At 39.6% G+C, this 21,432-nt stretch overlaps 1 protein-coding gene across 2 annotated transcripts in view; it reads left to right on the forward strand.

Moving 5' to 3' along the window:
• Positions 1 to 149: 149 nt before the first annotated feature.
• The window catches only part of TMEM236 (transmembrane protein 236), a 57,059-nt gene continuing 35,776 nt past the window's right edge, over positions 150 to 21,432 (forward strand). The window contains exons 1-2 of one of the 2 annotated variants that reach the window (XM_002918636.4): positions 150 to 1,144; positions 15,942 to 21,410. In XM_002918636.4, the coding sequence (XP_002918682.1) occupies positions 21,154 to 21,410 (257 nt within the window). In that variant the 5' untranslated portion in view covers positions 150 to 1,144; positions 15,942 to 21,153. Of the gene's footprint in view, positions 1,145 to 13,768; positions 21,411 to 21,432 lie in introns of those variants that run through there. The other variant, XM_034644005.1, reaches the window with a different exon arrangement.

A 21,432-nucleotide genomic window follows, 5' to 3' on the forward strand; every position in this document is an offset into this window, starting at 1 on the left:
TTTTTTTTTTTAAGATTTTATTTATTTATTTATTTGAAAGAGAGGGAGAGAGCATGAGCATGGGGAGGCAGAGGGAGAAGCAGACCCCAGCTGAGCAGGGAGCCCGACACAGTGCTTGATCCCAGGACCCTGGAATCATGACCTGATAAGCTGAAGGCAGACGCTTAACTGGCCGAGCCACCCAGGTGCCCCCATTAAATTTTTAATCTTAATTAATTTTAATTAAATTTAAAACGTGAAGCAACATGAAAATATTTCCACCTTTAAACATAACTTTATCATTTCAGTAGGACTATATATCACTGTAACCGTCGGGTCACATAATGGTATTGTTGTAGTGTTTGTGTACTTTAAACTTTTTTAATGTAGCCACTAGAAAGCTTAACATTAACTATGTGTCTCGCATTCTATTCCTATTGGACAGTGCTTCTCTCAGGCTTCTAGGACCTGACCATGTAATTATCAAGAATATGTCTGATGTGATGAGGGAAATAGACTGTAGAGTGTATTCCCCCATGATCCCTTCCTGATGATCCTGCCTTTGTTTAATCCCTTCCCCTGAAGTGTGGGTAGGCCCTGTAACTTTCTAATAATCAGCAGACCATGGAAAGGTGAGAGGATGTTGCTCCTGTGATTATGTTATGTTATATGAGACTCCATTTTGCTAGCAGACTGAGTTTGGAAGAAGAGCCTTCCTGTCAAGTCTCCAGATGAGAACTCACCTCTGGGCCAACATCTTGTGTGCAGCCTTGATGAGGACCCAGATAAGCCATGCCCAGCATCCTGACCCACAGAAACTGTGAGATAATAAATGTATATTGCCTTAAGCCACTAACTGTAGAAATTCGTTGTTCTTCGGTAACAAAACACATAGCCTGGGAACAGGGGGGTGGGCAGCGTAGAACAATAGAAGCCTAGCAGAGAGGGGATCTACTGGGGAAAGTGAATCTTAGCCAGTGTACTTCGAGCATCCTAGCCCTTTAAATAAGCTGTTCTCCAGGTGGTAATAAATAAAGCTTGAGTTCGGGTGAGTTTACCTTCCCTTGTTTTGATTTTATGCTCACAGAAAAACGTGTTAATTATTACATGCTCCCCGTGTGTAGGTCCACTTCAGGGAGAGGAAGTCCATGTCCATCTGACTTGCGTAAGTGAATTCTGATGGTTTGTGAGATTTGTTTAATCGGTTGGATTTGTTTAATTGGTTGGGTCCAGGCCACTGTGGCATGGTAAAAATTGACCTCATCCCTCTGCTTGGAGTCCTCTAGGCTGTAGTTGTAGTTGAATGCTGTGTGAGACACATTAAACAGTTGATCCCAGCCTCTGCCAGATTATTAGTGATCAATGGAATGGTACATGAATTTCATGAAATTCATGAAAATTTCCCTAAGACTAAGATGGTGTAGAAATGAAGGTTGAGAAATACTTCTCCATAGTTCTTCTGCGTTTCTGCACATCTTGCAAGCAGAGGCACTGACTGCTTTTTCTAGACTATCTTCTTAAAGATGTTTGTGTACTGAACAGCCTTGCTAAAGATAGAGATGATGTCTCTTTGGAACAAAAAGCAGGGTTGCTTAAAGCCTTGGAAGATAAACTTAGTGTCTCCCTTTGGAACAAAAATGCTGACATTTTGCCTACTACTAGTGCTGGAAATGATACAGTCCTTTGTCTTAGACCCATGGGTCTTGTGTCTTCTTTTTTCAGCATTCATGGAATGGTACAGATTAGCTTGCTAGCTTCCAAGTAAGGTAAAATCTCAGAGCCTTCAGAGGTCTTGAAACTTGTGTTGGTTAATAGTCAAGATTTTATTTTTTGACAGAACAGAAGTTAATCTACTCATGAATAAACTTTTTCCAGAATGGATTGAGTACCCATATGTTTTTCTCCTCCCTGGAAAAAAAGATTTTTATTTGCTTTGTTGGATAAAATTGCTCCATTTATTTCTTAAGCATATTGTATCAATGAGTGAGTATTCCTAAGAGTGAAGTTATCTGAGACAGTCACATTTTCTACACTAGCTAATTGTATTAACTTTTCCTGGGCTTCAGTTTTATCCTACAAATGAGAGACTCATATTCTTAAGGTCCTTTCCAACTGCAGTACTTCTAGGCAATGTAAAAAACAGCATTCCTTTAATTTTGTTTATTTGATGAGTACTTAACATTGTTCTTACTATGGGACAGGTACCATTCTTAAGTGCTTTTCAAATAATCATTTAAACAAAGGTGAGGTAGGTAAGGAAAACGAGGTAGGGAGTTTAGTAATTTGCTCAAGGTCATCCAGCTAGAGGGTGACATAGCTGGGCTCAAACCTAAGTAAAATTTGTACTCTTTTCCACCATGCTGTGCTGCTCCCAGCTTTTCACTGAAAAAATGATTCACTTTCTGCCCTCTGAGAACTCGCCACAGGAGAGAATGAGGCAAGTCCCTGCTCTCCAGAATCTTCACACTAAGTGAGAATTTTGTGCTCTGTGTTTGTGTGTGTGTGTGTATGTGAATGTGTCCCACAGCAGGACTCCAAGGTAAGCATTCCTATGTAAGAATACCTCTTTAGAATGTAAAAGTGTACATGTTTAGGTTAAGTAATTGGTTCCAGGTTTTTAAATGTCTTATTTAAAGTTGTTGAAATAAACCTTTAAATGTCTTATTGAGGGTTGTTGAAATAAATCTTAGGGCTCTAATCTGGTAGTAATAAATTAGGTGAGACTTTTAGGGAACTATGCAGACAATTGGCCAAAAGGCTTACCTGTTTGATACCTAAAATAAGATTAATAAAATTATGTATGGAAATTAAAATAGTTACACTGAATCATTTTCTTGGAAAGTTTTTAGTCAGCCCACATCTCATTTACATATGTTAGTGAGAGCTTCTTGAGGATAATAATGGACTTTTTTTCATCTTTGTGTCTGTATCTGTGTTGCACCTAAGACAGTATTTTTTCGCTGTATTCACTTAAGTGTTGAGTGAATGATCAACTCAATTTTATAGGATACAAGGTGATTCTCCATATCTGTCAGGGTCCTGGCAGGAAGCAGAATTACACTCAGGGGTCCATCTGAACAGACTTGAAGGAAAGAACTGCTTGCTGAAGACTAAGGGAACAAACAAGGGGTGTTGAGGCACTCTCTGCTGTTGTGACTCCTAGGTCAAAAGGGGCAGCTATTATATAGTAACCGCGTGAAGCTCCGTGAGAGCAGAGGTAGGACTTACGGAGGAGGGACAGTGACAGAGCTGTGACTGGCACAGCAGGCAGGAAAGCGGGACAAGGGATAGATATCCCTTTGTCTCCTGCCAATAATCCTCTTGGTAGCTGAACCCCGCTAGAATACTGCGTGATAGGGAGTGGATCGGGGAGGGAGGGGGACAAATGGAAAATAGCCAGCGTGCTAGAAACATATCCGGATTTGTCTCTGCATTCAATCTGCTATAACAATACCATAGACCGCTTGGCTTATAAACAGAAGTGTATTCCTCACAGCTTTGGAGACTGGGAAGTCCACCAACAGGGTTCTGGCAAGATTCAGTGTCTGGTAAGGACTCACTTCCTGATTCATAGAAGGCTGTCTTCTTCCTGCAAGTTCACATGGCAAGAGGAGAGGGTATGCACTTCTCTGGGGTCTCTTTTGTAAGGGTGCCGATCTTGTTCACGAGGACTCTGCTCAAATGACCTAATCACCTCTCAAAGGTCCTGCTGCCTACTACCATCAAGTTATGGCTTAGGATTTCAAGATGAATTTTAGGGGAACACACATTCATGCTATAGCAGAATCGAAGCATGCATCGTCATTTAATGCAGTTTGATTCCTCACTTGCAAAAATTATTAAATCTTTCCTCTATCGGTTTTATGCATATTTTATGAAAAGCCAAATGCATTCGAGTTGTTTTCCAGTTAATCGTTTAATATTCACATTGCTAAGAATTTACATGAAGTACTGAATTTAAATCATTAGTAGGTGGTGCCGCTGAGATTGGATCCTGAAAAACATAAAACTAGACATTTAAAACTGAATATTATCTAGGATTCAGATAGGTTACTTGGGAAAGAATGTTGCAATCCAGTCAGTTTCTGATTCGTTGTTTGAATTTTCAGGGGAAGAGAATTACATGCAAGGAACTTCACAGCTGTGTCTCTGGCAGCCTCATCTCATGAGGCAAATAGGAGCAATGATTTGTTGACCCACTGAGATATCATTTTTCTGTCACCCCTCAGGAAACACAGTAGTACAGGCCTTTACTAATAGGAATAGGCCCATAAAAACCGTGGAGTTGTAAAATGTCTAACCTTGCATGGATTTTAAAGATGCTGAAGTCTATCACTCAAATTAGGTACTTGGTAAAATACAGATTTTCAGGCCATTTGCCTGGAGATTCTGATTTAGTTGACCTGAGGTAGGCTGGAAATCTATAATTTAACAACTGTCCCCAGTGATCCTTATGGTCGCACTAGTTTGGAAAACACTGATATATGTAGCTTCTTTTTGACCTAAATTTCCTTACATACTTGGCCTGAGACTGCACAGACATTTTAGAGTGACAGTCACCGGGGACCCTCTCCCAGAAAAATGTTCCTACCCAGAGCTTTACATACAATTTCAGATGCTTCAGAGACCCGTAGAGTCCATCTACATCACCTACTTTGCACACCCTCAGAGAATCGGTTCGAAATTCCCCAGGCTAAATTTCAAGGTTTCCCGTGATCTTGGTCTATGCTACTGATTGAGCCTTTGGCCTCATCATACCCATCATACTTAGGAGCTGTAAGGACGAGCAAATTTTTCAGTTTATATTCCTGGACACATGGAAAAATTAAAATCAAAGGAACCAGTATGCTTCTCTTAAAGCCTGTATGTGTTTGTCAAAATACAGAATATCATCTGGGGCACCTGGGTGGTGCAGTCAGTTAAGCAACCGACTCAGCTTTGGCTCAGGTCATGATCTCAGAGTTGTGGGTTCAAGCCCTGCGTTGGGCTCCATGTTCAGCGTGGAGTCTGCTTATCTTTCCCCCGTGCTCCTCCACATGCTTGTGTGTTCTTGCTCGCTCTCTCTCTGAAGTAAATAAGATCTTTTTTAAAAATACAGAATGTAATCTATTAAGGGAATGCTCTAGGTAGGTTTTATAGTTTGCAATCGTCTGTTTCTGATAAAGTAGACTGTGTTGATCTGTCAAGGTATATGTATCAATTTATTCTATTCTCAAAGACGGGCCCCTTGTTTAGAGCATAATTTGGAGGTAGCAAAAGTCATTCTGGTACTACAGTGGTGAAGCACGCAGGGTCCTGGGACGGAGCCCCACATTGGGCTCCCTGCTCAGTAGGGAGTCGTCTTCTCCCTCTCCCTCTGCCCCTCCCCCTGCTCGTGCTTGTTTGCACGCTGTCTCTCTGTCTTTATTAAATAAACTCTTTAAAAAAGAGAAATTATATTTGGGTCATTATCTCTGTGGTGGTGATTTAACCATTACATATTGTTTACTTCTATATTTATTATAATTAACTAGATGTTTACAGGAAATTGGTTTTCCAAGTTTAGGTAATACCAGAACAAACTCCTATTTTGTGGCAAGACAGTTTTTAAAAACACATGCAGACAGTTTTAAGATATAAACATCGTTCATCATATATATGAAACTTATTTCTTTGATTCCCGTTGTCTCATTTTATCAATAGCATAAGGTTGTAAATGGAATTCAACAGATATTTGAGCACTAGTGGGACTTAACCTGTGACCAAGTGGACAGAAACAAGCATAGCAGGTCTGACTGCTGTCTTTTAAAGTCCCATTTATAAGATTGGCCCCTGGCTTGCATTTGGGAACTTGGATTTGGGGAGGGTTCCCACCATTCCCAGAATTGACAAGAGTGGCTCACTGTGCCCTAACTATTCAGACAAATGATGTGGTTTATGCTGAACGCCTGCCTTCCTTTGGAAGTCTGGACTTCGGGCATATGCCAGGCAGAGGGCATGATCAGCCCCCAATAAAAGCCCCAGGCACTAGGTCTAATGAGTTTTCCTAGTTGGCAACATTTCACGCATGTCACAACTTGTTGCTAGGGGAGTTAAACTCATCCTGTGTTACCCTAGTGAGAGGAGGCTCTTGGAAGCTAGTACCTGGTTTCCCCTAGACTTCACCACCCCAAGCACCTTTTCCCTTTGCTTATTTGGTTTGGAGTCCTTTTGGGGTAATAAATTATAGTACAATATGCTGAACCCTGTAAGTCCTCCCAGTGAACCATCAAAACTGGGGGTGGTGATGGGGTCCTTGAAACACAGCAAAATACCGTACCTGCCTTTAAGGAGGTCATAAATATGTAAGGAAATAAAGCATGTGCTTTTGAAAGTACAGCACAGGGTAGAGTTTAGTAATGTGGAGATGGTGCCAATATTGCAACTGGGAAGTCAGATATAAGCATTAATCATTTTAATGCTTTGGAGCAAAAAAATTTTCCCAGCTTTATTGATGTGATAATGGGCATATAAATAATTACACAAAATAGAGACAATTTTGTGAGTTTGGATATATGTGTACAGCTGTATATATATTACCATTACCACAAGCGAGGTAATGAACATATCCATCACTGCCCTAAGTTTCCTGGTATTGTTTTGTTTTTATAGTAAGAACACTTAACATGAGATCTGTCCTCTTAAGAAACTTGTAAGTGCAAAACCTTATTGCTAACTATTGGCGTAACGTTGTACAGCAGATGTCTGGAACTTACCTTGTAGAACTGTAGCTTCTTCCCCATTGAACATGAACTTCCCATACCTCCCTTCATCCCCTGATAACCACCATCCTATTTTCTACTTCTATAATTTGACTATTTATTTATTACATTTTTCCATTTTTAATTGAAGTTTAATTAACATACAGTGTTATATTAGTTTAAGACGTACGACGTAATGATTTAACAATTCTGTATATTACTCAGTGCTCACCACAAGTATAGTCACCATCTGTCACTGAATGTTGCTACATTATTGGCTGTATTATCTGTGCTGTACTTTTCTGTACACTTATTTAATACTTTAGAACTAGAAGTTTGTACCTCTTAATCCCCTTTATCTATTTCACCCATCCCCCACTACACTTCCCCTCTGGCAACTACGAGTTTGATCTCTGCACTTAAGAGTCTCATTTTTTGTTTGATTGTTTTTGGTTTTTTTAGATTTCACATAGCAGTGAAATCACATGGTATTTGTCTTTCTCTGACTTATTTCCCTAAGCATAATGCCCTCTGGGTCTACCCACGTTGCTGCAAATGGCAAGATCTCATCTTTTTTTTTATGGCTGAGTAATGTTCTGTTGGGTGTATATACACCACATCTTTATCAGTTCATCTATTGATGGATACTTGGGTTGCTTCCATATTTTGGCTATTGTAAATAGTGCTGCAATAAGCGTTTGTAAGGGAATGGTCTAGTTTCATTTTTTTACATGTCGCTGTCCAGTTTTCCCAATACCATTTGTTGAAGAGACTGTCCTTTCCCCTGTATATCTCTGTACCTCCACTGTGGTACCTTAATTGACCACATAAGCCTAGGCTTGTTGCTGGGTTCTGTGTTTTGTTCCATTGATTTATGTGTCTGTTTTTGTGCCAGTACCATCTTGTTTTGATTACTACACCTTTGTAATATATCTCGAAATCTGGGGTTGTGATACCTCCAGCTCTAATCTTCTTTCTCAAAATTGCTTTGACTTCTCAGAGTCTTTTGTGGCTCCATACAAATTTTTGTCTTATTGGTTCTAGGTCTGTGAAGAGATTGCTTTGAATCTGTAGATTGCTTTGGGTAGTATGGACATTTTAACAATACGAATTCTTCCAATCCACAAGCATGGAATATCTTTCCATTTGTTTATATCATCTTCAGTTTCTTTCTTCAGCGTCTTATAGTTTCGACAGTACAGGGCTTTCATTTCCTTGGTTAAGTTTATTCCTATGTATTTTATTTTTTAGTATAATTGTAAATTGGATTGTTTTCTTAATTTCTCTTTCTGGTAGTTATTATTAGTGAATACAAACACGACAGGTTTCTGTATACTAATTTTGTATCCTGCAACTTTATTGGTTTCATTTTATAAGGTAGGGTTTTCTATGTACAGTATCATGTCATCTGCAAATACTGTTTTACTTCTTCCTTACCAGTTTGGTTGCCTTTTATTTCATTTTATTATCTGATGGCTGCAGCTAGGACTTGCAGTCCTCTGTTGAATAAAGGTTCCAAGAGCAGGCATCTTTGTCTTATTTCTGATCTCAGAGGAAAAACTCTGTTTTTCACTATTGAGTATGATGTTAGCTGTGGGTTTTTCATACACAGCCTCTATTATGTTGCGGGATGTTGCCTCTAAACCTATTTCGTTGAGAGTTTTTATCATGAATGGATGTTGTACTTTGTCAAATGCTTTTTCTGCTTCTATTGAGATGATCATATGACTTTTATTCTTTGTTTTATTAATGTGGTGTATCAAATTGATTGATTTGTGAATATTGAACCACCCTTGCATCCCAGGAATTAATACTACTTGGTCATGGTGAACGATTTTTTAAAATGTATTGTTGGATTCAGTTTGCTATTATTTTGTTCAGGATTTTTGCATCTGTGTTCATCAGAAATATTGACCTGCAGTTCTCTCTCTTTCTCTCTCTCTCTTTTTTTTTTAAGGAACATCTGTATCTGGTTTTGGTATCACTGTAAGGCTAGCCTCATAGAATGACTTTGGAAGTTTTCGTAACTCTTCTGTTTGAGACGAATAGGTATCACCTCTTTTTTAAATGTTTGGTAGAATTCACCCATGAAGCCCTCTGGTCCTGGACTTTTGTTTGTTGAGAGTTTTTTGATTACTGATTGAAATTCATTGCTAGTAATCAATTCAAATTTTCTGTTTCTTCCTGATTCAGTTTTGGAAGATTATATGTTTCTAGGAATTTATTAATTCTTACACATCCAATTTGTGGGCATATAATTCTTCATAATATTCTCTTACAATTCTTTGTATTTCTGTGATATGGTTGTTCTTCTCATTCATTTCTGCTTTTATTTATTTGAGTTCTCTCTCTTTATTCCTAATGAGTCTGGATAAAGGTTTATCAATTTTATCTTTTTGAAGAACCGGCTCCTGGTTTCATTGGTCTGTTTTATTGCTTTTCTTAGTCTCTATTTAATTTATCTCTGCTCTAATCTTTGTTATTTCCTTCCTTCTACTAGCTTTGGGCTTTGTTGTTCTTTTTTAGCTCCTTTAGGTATAAGGTTAGGTTGGTTATTTGAGATTTTTCTTGTTTCTTGAGGTAGGTAGGTCTGTATTTCTATAAACTTTTCTCTCAGGACTGCTTTTGCTGCATCCCAAAGATTTTGGACCATTGTGTTTTCATTTTCATTAGTCTCTATGTAATTTTTTTATTTCTTTTTTTATTTTTTGATTGATTCATTTCCTAGTAGCATGTTGTTTTGTTTTGTTTTGTTTTACCTTCCATGTATTTCTGTTATTTCGATTTTTATCTTGTACTTAATTTCCAGTTTCTTACCACTGTGGTCAGAAAAGATGCTTGATATAATTTCAATCTTCTAGAATTTATTGAGACTTTTTTTCTGACTTGACATGTGATCTATCTTGGAGATTGTTCCATGTGCACTTGAAAAGAATTTATTCTGTTGTTTTTGGCTGGGCTGTTCCATGTATATCTGTTAGGTCCATCTGGTCTAATGTGTCATTCTAAGCCCCTGTTTCCATGTTGATTTTCTGTCTGGATAATCTATGCACTGTTGTAAGTCGGGTGTTAAGGTACCCTACTATTATTGTATTACTGTCAATTTCTCCCTTTATGTCTGTTAATAATTGTTTTATGTATTTAGGTTCTCCTCTGTTGGGTGCATAGATATTTACAATTGTTATATCCTCCTGTTGGATTGTTCCCTTTATTATTACGTAATGCTCCATTTTGTCTCTTGCCACAATATTTTTTTTAAAGTCTGTTTTGTCTTATATAAGTATTGCTTCCCGTTTTTTAGGTTTTTGTTTTTGTTTTGCTCTCATTTACATGGTATCTATTTTTCTGTCCCTTTCTTTTTTTTTAAAAAAAAAAAGGGATTTTATTTATTTATTTGAGAGAGACAGAGAGAGCACAACCAGAGGGCTTGGGGCAGAGGGAGAGGGACAAGCAGACCACCCCCACCCCCGCTGAGCAGGGAGCCCAATGGAGGGCTCAATCTCAGGACCCTGAGATCATGACCTCAGCCAAAATCAAGAGTCAGACCTCCTTAGATTAATTTTGTTAGGATTTTTTTGTGCTTCCTGGATCTGGATATCACTATCCTTTCCCAGATTAGGGAAATTTTCAGCTATTATTTCTTCAGAAAAGTTTTTTGCTCCCTTGGTTCTTTCTTTTCCTTCTGGGATCTCTATAATGCATTATACTTGATGATGTCACTGAGTTCCTTTAACCTAGTCTCATTTTTTGTTTTTTTATTATTCTTTTTGCTGTTGAGCTTGTTTGCTTTCCGTTACTCTGACTTCCAGATTGCCAGCCTGTTCTTCTAAATCCTCCAATCTGCTGTCGATGCCCTCTAGTGTATGTTTTATTTCTGTTATTGAGTTCTTCATCTCTGACTGGTTCCTTTTTGTTTTTTCTCTCTCTGTTGAAGGTCTCACTGAGATTCTCCACTCTTTTGTCAAGTCCAGTGAATATCTTTATGATCATCACTTTGAATTAATTATCAGGTATTGATGATCTCCATTTCATTTAGCTCTTTTGCTGTTATTTGACCTGTTCTTTCATTTGGGACATATTCCTCATTTTTTCTTACTCTCTGTTTCTGTGTATTAGGAAGGTTAGCTACATTTCCTGGTCTTGAAAGTAGTGGCCTTGTGTAGAAGAGGTCCCTGTAGCACAGTGCCCTCTGGCCACCAGAACCAGGCATCCCAGATACGTCTCCTCTGTGGGCTGCACATTTTCTACTGTTAGGGCTGAACCTTGTTTGCTTTAGTCCAGTCGGCTGCAATGACCCACTTTGCCTACTGAGAGTACACTGGGCAGGATTTGGTCCCTGCACTGTTGAGTGGCCTTTCTGAGGTCACCCTGGGCTTGTGAGTGGGTGATGTCAGCAGTCAGACTGGCTGTCCACACTGTTTGTCTGCTGCAGCTCCACATGCACTGAACAGCAGGGCTCTCTCCCTGCACAGCCAGCCAAAAGTCTCACCTGCTGGAACTGTGGGCACACTGGTATGTGGGGTGATCTCCCCCCTCTTTCTAGGGCACAGATCACTTTGGAGTGGCACTAGTCCCTATTGGGGTTGCTTATAGGGTGTGTCAAGGGCAGGAGCTGCTTTGGAGGGATATCTGCTAAATGGCTGGGTTGGATAAGGCAGGACCACAGGGGAATGTGAGGGCAGGGCATGCAGTGCCAACAAGATAGGTGGAGGATGTTACACCGGTTCCCACAAATGTATGACTATCTAGGCTGGGGGTAGGGAAGAGAAATGGCACCAACCGGCACTTTCATTCTTGGAGAAGTCTTCTGAAGATCTCTTCCCCTATAGGGCATGTTCTGAAATTTGTAAATGAATCTCCTTTATGTAATACCACAGGCGCTTTTCAAACTGCCGTTTCTATGCTGTCTCAGCAGGGTTATTTATTATGTTGGCTCTTTAAGGGCAGGGACTCAGTTTCCTCTTGCTGTCTGGCTCTCTCTGGGCTAAACCCACTGGTTTTTAAAAATACCTGGACTTAAGCTTCACTGATTCTAAAAGCTCAAGAAGTTAAGCTTCACGGGTTTTCAAATTAAATGTTATGGGGATTTGTCTTCCCAGGACAGGCCCCCAGTGCCTGGGGTGCCTGGGGTAGGGTCTGAACCTCTCCCTTCTCCTTGCCTGTAGATTCCCTTCCATTTGTGGTTGGTCTCACCAGGGGTGTGGTTCCCAACTGTGTGTCTCCCCCTCCCACCCTTTTGCATGTGGCCTCTCTAAGATTAACTGTGGAAGTTCTATCCTGCCAGTCTTTAGGGGTTTTTTCAGCATCGGTTGTACAGATGTAGCTGTTATCTCCGTATGTCCGTGAAATGAAGTGAGCTCAGGGTCCTCCGCCTCTGCCTTTTTCCTCTGAACTTTCCTCTACATTTCACTGTTTTGATGCTTCACGTAAGAAGAGGATTCATTCAGTGTTTGTCCTTCTGCAATTGACTTATTTCACTTAGCATGTCTTCCAGCCCACCCATGTGTGGCAAATAGTAGGATTTCCTCCTTTTTTTTTTTAACACTGTATAATATTCCATTGTATGCATACACCACAGTAGCTATATCCATTCATCTGTTAATGAACACCTGGGTTATTTTCACAACTTGGCTGTTGTGAGTAATGCTGCAATGAATGTGGGAGTGCAGATATCTCTTCAAGATTCTGTCACCCAGAAGTAGGATTGCCTAATCATATGGTGGTTCTAGTTTTAATATTTTGAAGAACCCCCATAATATCTTCTGTAGTGGCTACACCATTATACATCCCCACAACAGTATACAAGGGTTCCAATTTCTCCCTATCCATCATTACCAACAGTACTGTTTTGGGGCTATGTGTGGCATAAGAGCCATCCTAACAGGTGTTGTCATGTTCCAGATTTTAGGGGAAAAGATTTTGGCTTTTTACCCTTGAGTGTGATGTGAACTTTGGGCTTTTCATATATGGCTTTTATTGAGTTGAGGCAAGTTCCTTCTATACTGTTTCTTTCTTTTGAGTATCATGAAAAGGTACTGAATTTAGTCAAATAATTTTTTTTGCATTTATTTAAATGATCATGTGATTGTTTTTTGTCTTTCATTCTGTTAATGTGATGTGTCACATTGTTTGAGCCATGTACTTTCATCCGTTCTTGCATCCTAAGGATAAATCTCACTTGGTTATGGTATGTGGTGCTTTTTATGTGCTGTTGAGTTAGGTTTGCTAATAATTTGTTGAGGATTTTTATATCCATATTTATCAGGTATATTGGCCTGCAGTTTTCCAGTGGTGTTTTTTTTTGTCTGGTGCTGAGATGAGGGTGATTGCTGGCCTATGAAATGAATTCAGAATTGTGCCCTTTATTTTTTGGAAGAGTTTAAGAAGGATTACTATTAATTATTTTTAAAGGTTTGATAGAGTTCACCTGTGAAGCACTCAGGTCCTGGTTTGTTTTTTTGTTTTTTGTTTTTTCTGGGAGGTTCTTGATTATTGATCAGTCTCAGTATTTGTTATTGATCTGTTTAGTCTTTCTGTTTCATCCTTTTTTCTTTTTTTCTTTTTTTTTTAGAGAGAGAATGCATGCACGCATGTGAGCAGGGGAAGATGCAAAGGGAAAGGGAGAGAGAATCTTAAGCAGGCTCCATGCCCAGTGCAGAGCCTGATGCAGGCCTCAATCTCATGATCCTGAGATCATAACCTGAGCCAAAATCAATAGTTGGACAGAACCAACTGAGCCACCCAATGCCCCTGTCTCATCTTGATTCATTCTTAGGTTTTATGTTTCTAAAAATTTATCCATTTCTTCTAAGTTGTCCTACTTTTCATCATATAATTGTTCATAATAGTTTCTTATGATATTTTTATTTCTGTGGCATCAATGGTAATGTCTTATCCTTCATTTCTGATTTTATTTATTTGAGTCTTCTCTCTTTTTTCATACTTGTTCTGGCAAAGGGCTTTTGTCTTTTAAAAACCAACTCTTAGTTTTGTTTATTTCTGTATTTTTCCATTCTTTATTTCATCTATTTCTTCTCTGACCTTTATTATTCCCATCCTTCTACTAACTTTGGGTTTAGTTTGTTCTTTTTCTAGTTATTTGAGGTATAAATTTAGGTTGTATGTTTGAGATCTTCCTTATCACTGTAAACACTTAGTACTTTTTTTGTTACATCCCTTAAGCTTTGGTATGTTGTGTTTTTGTCTTCATTTGTCTCAAGATATTTTAAAATCTCCCTTTTGATCTTCATATTTGAGTATTGTATTTCTGTAGCTAGACTAGTTTCTTGAGCACAGAAAATGTGCCTATTTTCTTTTCTTTTCTTTTCTTTTTTTTGTCAGGAAGCTTTACCTGAACCTCCATGTTGCTCTCCTCCTTGCCTCCATAATGACTTGGGTACACATGTCTCATTGTGGATCTATTGAAATTACTTGTGGAAATACCTGTCCATTCAATTAGACTGTTAAGCTTGTAAGGGCAGAGAGTGTGTCTTGGTCATCTTTGTACCCCAGCATAAGCATAATAGCTAGCATAGAGAGTCCACTCAGTTCATTTGTGAATTCATTCTGTCGCTCAGTCAACAAATATTTATTGAGATCTTACTATGTGCCAAGTGCTTGTCTAGGCTTGAGTCTATAACAGAGACCAAAACTGGTAAAAGTTCTAAAGAAACGTATGTTCCAGTTGAGAGAGCAGACAATTAATATAATAAGTAAGTCAAATAAACATTACGTTGTTAAGTAATAAGAGGAAAAATAAAGGAGGGAAAAGATTAGGAAATTGAGGAGGGGTGTGTGTTGAAATTTTGGATAAGCAGTCTCACAGTTTAAGTGTCATTTATGTAAAGACCTAAAGAAAGTGAGGTAGTTGGCTCTTTGGATGTTTTGGGGTGGAGAATAGCAAGGACAAAGGCTTCATAATGGGTGAAGCCTCTCTGTCTGGCATGTTTGGAGAACATCGAAGAGAACAGTGAGAGGGAGAGTAATGGGAAATTAAGTTAGACAGAAAGGTGGTTGGGGGAAGATTGTGGAAGGCCTTGAAAATTCTGGTAAAGCCTTGGGCTTTTACTCAAAACGAGATGGGAAGCCACTGGACAGCTTTGGACAGAGAAGAGATAAGTGAACTTACTCATTAAATGTTTTTGGAAATAATCGGGCCAAATATGCATAGTACAAGAAGACATATAACTTGTATGCCTTGATAGTCTAAATTTTTAAAGGAGCAATTTAGGTGAGAAGATTCCAAAACCATAATATCATTAAATATATTGACTTAAAATCTGTGATTAAAACAAAACAAAACTTGCACCACCCAGTGGAGTTCAGGAACACTACATTTAGGCATACCACTTGGAAATTTTAGCTTTTATCTACATTAACCAAAATAACTGGATAGTTGTCATTTCTGTGTACTTTGCAAAGATATGGCATGTCTACTAATATTGTTTTCAAGTTATTTTATCTTAAGTAAGAAAAACTGAAGAGCCACAAACTTATCAAGTCCTTCGCAGTGAATTTGGGAAATATAGATTAAATTGTTTTTGTGAACTTTGGGGTGAATATACAGTAATTAATTAGGGCTGCATCTACATTTAAGTAGGATTTATTTATTTGCTTACATTTGTTTCTTTGGAATACTGAAAGGCTAACCCAGATTGTTGTAGTCTCTTAAAAAATAAAATCTGAGGATCGTACAGAATGACGTGACTTCCTCTTTTCTTTAAAAGTCTGTTTTTAATTATTAGCTCCCATTTATATGCCACTACACGCAATTTGTGTAATGGGAAATCTTAACTCATTTTCCTTTCTTTTTTCCTTTCTTTCTTTAAAATTTTGAGATCTTGATAATTTTAATAGAAAAAATATTTCAGGGGAGCATGATTATTTTAAAAAGTAAGGACATTCTCTAAATTTTATTTCAAGAATAGAGTCACTAAATAAATACCAGATATTAAAAGGGTTGCAAATGTGAATATGCTATTGTCCTTGCTCTTGCAAAGTTGTTTATTTAATAGTCAAAGAGAAGCAATTGTACTTTTTCCCTATAATATAAATTGATTGTTGTCTCAACTCTGATAGCATAACATTGTAAAAGGGGCGTAATCAGTTGGTGATAGAATCTTACTGAATTCACTTCATGTGATTTGTTTGGTGACACCTTGCACGTGAGGATCAGTATTGTATTTTGGGAATAGGCTTTGGAAATTTTAAGTAATCAGTAATTAGGTCTGACCTCTTCCCCAGGCTCTCCGTAGATCCAGCTTGCTCTGTAGAGCAGTTTCACTGCCACCAGCTCCTGCCTTTCTGCCCATCAACACCATACGACCACAGGAAACAAACCCCAGATATGCCAGAACATTCCTGGCTGTCTGTACATTTTGTTTCACAGATCCTACACTGAAAACAATGAACAAACCTTGAGATTACAAATGATCTTACTAACAATTTAAGAGACTTTGAATTTTTGACTTCCTGCCTGCAGGAAGGAAATGACAGTTGGAAGTGTGGAGAACAGGTGTTACCCCGGACAGCATGATATCTTCTGCTTACTAAAATAAAAAACACTGCATCAACATTCCTACGTGGAAGTGAGTTCTAACCACAAGACTCAGTCTTTCCACCACGGACCCAGCTCCAGAAAACCAGATCTGTTTCCTACCAGGAAGTTGTTAAACCCAGCATTAAAGAGCAGAGTAAGGGGCAGAGTTCTTTGCAGCAGTTTTGGATGAATCCAAGTAAAGAATTTGGGGGTGTGAAAATGTCTCCCTCCATGTCCTTCCAGTTACTGGCAGTGCAATTGCATGGCGGACTCGTCAGGGGACTTAGAAGGGGAAAGAATCAGGATTGGCATAAACTGGTCTCAGCTGAAGGGTAGGTGATTTCAAACCCTCTCTCATCTCCGTTTGTCTTTGTCTCCAAGTTAGGGGTCTAGCATTATTTCCTCCCAGTAGCTTAATGTTGCCATAATGACTTTTTTTTTTTTTTTTTTTTGCCGAGCTATCTTGTTGCTCTATCGCTGGTGAAGAGACCTACCTTGCCTCCCAATCTGTTATGGAAATTTTAGACAAATACTTACTTGAGAAGAGCAGAGGATTCTGAAATAATTGAAGGTTGTGCCTTGGTCCAGACACATACCAGCCAGTCCTCTGTAGCTTCCTTTGTTAATGGTTCAAGTCCATTATGGAATATGCATTTTTGAGGGCATATGGATTAGAAAAGGTTGGGAAAGATATTGCAACACTGGGACCTAAGTCTTTGTGAATGCTTGCAAAGAAGCATGGTCTTTTCCTAACATGCATCTTGAGATGGAGGAACTGCAGTCCCCAGGGGCTTTGTTTTCTCTCTTCCCTAGAGACTTTATGGCGTCATGGCTGTGGAAGAAGGAGACCCCAGGGCTGTAATTGGGACCACACAAGGAAGTTGAAACTCGTAGGCTGAGTGGACAGGTATTGGGACATTGTATTGGGACATTGTATTGGGACAGGTAATGCATGATTTCTCCTTCTGAAAGATCCGTGTGAGAGCCAGGATGCCCTTGGAATAAAAGATGAGTTAGCATTATCAAAGCTTGGCACGTTCCCCTTACTGCCCACCACTTCTCTTACCCTTCATCTCCATCCATTCCTTCTACAAGATCTTTCCAGGGCCTGTTATGAGATAGGCACTGCGCTGAGCTATGATGACACAAAGATGAAGGCAAGTGTTCTCCGCCTTCAGAGATCTTCCAGCTTTGTAGAGGACCCAGTGTGCAAACAGTATAGGGAGACAAGTGCTACGGTAAAAGTGTGAATGAATCCAGAAGGATTCAGAAGGTGTTTTGACTGAGGAGGAAATGCTTGCTTCTGTTTGGAGAAGGAGAGTAAGGAAGGATTTCAGAGGGGAGGAAGCTCTTAGAGTGGTGTGTGCAGGAGGAAGGCTGTGCTTTTGCCACTCTCATGTGAGATCAGAAGAAGGCAATAAAATTCTGCCCACACTGCCCAGTTGGCAAGCAGTTATTCAGGGATCTCCCCATCTTCTGCTTGCCTCGTAGCTATTTCATTGCTCTTTAGTGCTGCCATTTAAGGAATAAGTGGAAGTGGAATTTATTTATGTTGCTTTTGCTGAGAAGTTAGGGAAAACAAACTGGTGGGGGAAAGATTTAAAAAAATAGAGCACAAAATTTTTATTAAGCCAGAATTGCTTTGTTTAATTGATTGTTACTAATCTGAAAGTATTTCCTAATTTTTATGCTGGTGAAATATTATAGCTATGCAAATATTAACAAATCAAAAGTGAAAACCCCTCCACCCCCCCTCACCCATTTCCCAGGGACAGCACTGTTAGTTTGACGAGTATATTTCTGGATTTTTAATTTATGCTTAAATCCACAACTATGATATTTTAAAACAAAAATGAGATCGTGCTGTTCACATTGTTATACATAGCATCTGCAACTTACTTCTCTCTCCTTACCCTCTCCTAACTCACTACATCATGAACAGTCTTAGAACTAATTTTCAAAGAAAATGTCATTATATGACACAGAGAAGGTTGCTTTGAGTCAATAGAAAAATCAATTTGGCCAAAACTCACCTCCTTCAAGAAGCCCTCTCTGAGCAACTCTACTTTGATTTTTTTAATTCCTTTCTTCTGAATTATCCAGTAGGCTTACCTATTGTTTTTGTATAATATTTGGCCCCTGCTCATAAACATATTCCTTTCTTACACTAAAGCCCTTTTGGTTGCCAAGATCAAAGAGCCCATTTTGTAAGAATACACGTAAACTGGAACATTCAAGAACTGAGGGACTGGCATTTCTTGGCGTGCTTGCCTCTCCCTGTTAATCTCTTCCAGTCTTCTTGCTCTCTGTGTTGCCCTCTTTGTCCTCTTCTGTTCCCTCGGCTTCCATTCGTTCACTCAGCAAATAAGCACATAAGCAACATGCCAGGGGATTCCAGCACATACAGTTTAGTTTGCTTTAATCCTGACTCCAAATCATGGCCTCCTTTAATTCCACTTACCAAATTCTCCCTGTGTTTCTTGGTTCAAACTTCTGAGCTGGAGCACATGGCCCAGTTTACGGAGGGACGTTCTGTTCCTAACCAGAATGTAAGTCGGGAGGGCTGTGTCTCTAGCATGATCTGCTCATAGAAAGTGTTCATAAACTATGTTAACACAGGCGCTCTTTCCCTTACATGAAGGTGGGCTTGTTGTGGGTAGCAGGCAAGAATCACAACCTCCCTCCTGTTCAGAGAAAGCACAGCTAGTTATCAGAGCATTCCGTGGCATAGAAAACAGCAGGTCACATCACAAAAACATTGTCTTTGAAGGTAAAGGTGAGAGAGATTAGGAACTGGAGGAAAATTATATGTGAGAAATATAAAACGAGTACCATTTTTAAATTCCCATACATGGAAAAAAATTCATTTAAAATGTATTTAAAATGGAATTAAAGACCTAGACAGAGTCCTTTTGCTTGGAGCCAGGCAGTTTTATTCAACAACTGTCTTCAAATGCCCAGGTCACAATTCTTACTAACACACAAAATTTGTAGATGAAATTATAATACAACGTAGCACTGATGCCTCAAGACAGGGGCTAGAAGGTTAGAGTCTAATTTGTATCTAGTCTCTCTTAAATAGAAAGTTTTGTCAGGGACGATACAGAGAATCAGTGACAATTACATGATACTAGAAATAGTTGGTAACAGAAATGCAGCTCGCGTGGTTTTTCTACCCTGTCCTTTCATGTTCTTGGTACCAGTCTTCCAGGTCTCTTTGTTCATTTGAGAGGACTTCTGCTAAACATCTGCAGATTGGAAATTCAAGTTCAAATAAAATAGATAGCTTGAGGAACTGGCTGACTAATTGTGTTGCAGTGGGAGGGCAGGAGGCGGTAATCCTCAGAGCCAACACCAGAATCCTAGGTGCACCAGGGAACCAGGCAGTGCAGGGCCCCTTCTTCAAAGGGCCTGCCTGGGGAGAGAGGAACCCAGAGAAATACTGGTGTGCCTCAGGCTGCCAGCAGGCACAGGGGAAGCCATCTAAAGAAGCAAGCATGTGGAAGGGATCAGAATCAGTGCTCCCCTCATCGCTTTTTCTTTATCAGTTGCAGCCAAGTTTCTCCCTCCTCCCCAGGTGGCTCTGTGGCTCCCCGCTGACTTCTCCACCTCCAGGTTAACACGGCTCCTGTCCTTCCTCCTCACCAGCACTCATTCCTCTTTCCAAATGATCAAGTAAGTGGCTCTTATGTCTGGAAAACTGCTTTTTTGCTGCCACACCCACACACACACACACACTGCCTCACCCCACCCCACACCCAAATCCTTCACGGAATATTTACATTCTGACCCCAGCCAATTCTCCTAACATCACCTGTCCCTACATCCTGCCATGCGACACCAGGTTCTCATAACCGCTCCAGCCTCCTGGCTGCTTTTTTTGTGTCTGGAATGTCACCGACACCCCAAAACCTGCCATCTGTCCTCATCCTTATCTTTCCCTCCCCTTGCCACAGCCCAAAGAGGAAGTTCTCTGTGTTACCATAGCACTTAGGTTGTACTTCTGACCTCAGTGATTTTTGTTGTTCACAGGTTTGTTTTCTCTATTGGACTTTGAGCGTTTTTAGGGCAGAAGTTGTCTGTCTGTCCACTTTCACTCCCCAGCACCTGGCAAAGGCAGAGTGCTCATTGCAGCTGCTCACAAGTAGTTTCTGAAGGAAGGATATTCGTGGAGACAGTTGTTGTCTTTTAAATAGTTGATATGCTTTTGGTCTAGATAGAGACAGCTCTTAATATGTCAATCCTGATGACAGGTTTCCAACATATGTTGGTTTCCTCACCAGCAAAATAAAAATGTTAATCTGGGTTACATAACAATTAACATGTAAGAACAAATAGTTCAAGTACCAGGAAGAAATTTGGTTAGGAGGTTGGCAGTGTGAATCTAAACTCCCTTCTCAAGCCCTTTGAAGAAAAGCGAGGGGTAGTCTTCCATGATGAAGACCCAGGTTTTGGGTATCACTTTTTGCCTGGATTTGCTTAGATATAAAAATTTGGGATTGGATTCCAGCTCTTCTTCTCCTTGAATTTTAAAATTATATGATTCCAGTGGTTCTACTTGACAAATGTTAAATATTTCATAATGTTTTGTGTGTGCTCAAATTGGCAATCCAAGCTACAGTGAAAGACCTGCTTTTTACCAGTGCTGCAAAGCATATTCAGAAATTCATTTGACTTTGAATAATGGACGTGCAAACACATTAAGTCATCATTTCCACAACTGTTCTGTTTCTTTAAGAGACCTTGCTTGTTAAGTCGGAAGATCATTGAACCATATGAGGGTCAATAAAAGAATAAAAAGTCACTGGTTAGTGATTTCAGTACAAGGAACTTGATCCTAGTTCAGTATCGGTGTCCATATGCTGCTCACAACCAAAGGGGGAGTGTTTGATCCTCAGCAGCTTGCCTCTTCTCAGGATGGCGTCTGGAAGACTCATCAAGCTCCTGGTTTTTGAGCTTCTTGAATTTGCAGCTTTCTCCACCCCCACACTCGTGATTATAGAACAGTTTGCCACTGCCTATCAAAGAGTCGCAGGCAACCCTGAGAAAACGCATTATTGGCTGATTGTTTCCTGTTCCATCGCGTATGTGGCTTTAGCGACTCTACTGATTTGGGTTCCCATAAAAGTTCTCTTATACAAGAAGCATAGCCTTAACGAAAAAATTAAAGGATGGTAAGTAAAAGGGTTCTATAGC

This window comes from Ailuropoda melanoleuca, chromosome 15, assembly GCF_002007445.2.
Source record: "Ailuropoda melanoleuca isolate Jingjing chromosome 15, ASM200744v2, whole genome shotgun sequence".
Taxonomy (NCBI): domain Eukaryota; kingdom Metazoa; phylum Chordata; class Mammalia; order Carnivora; family Ursidae; genus Ailuropoda; species Ailuropoda melanoleuca.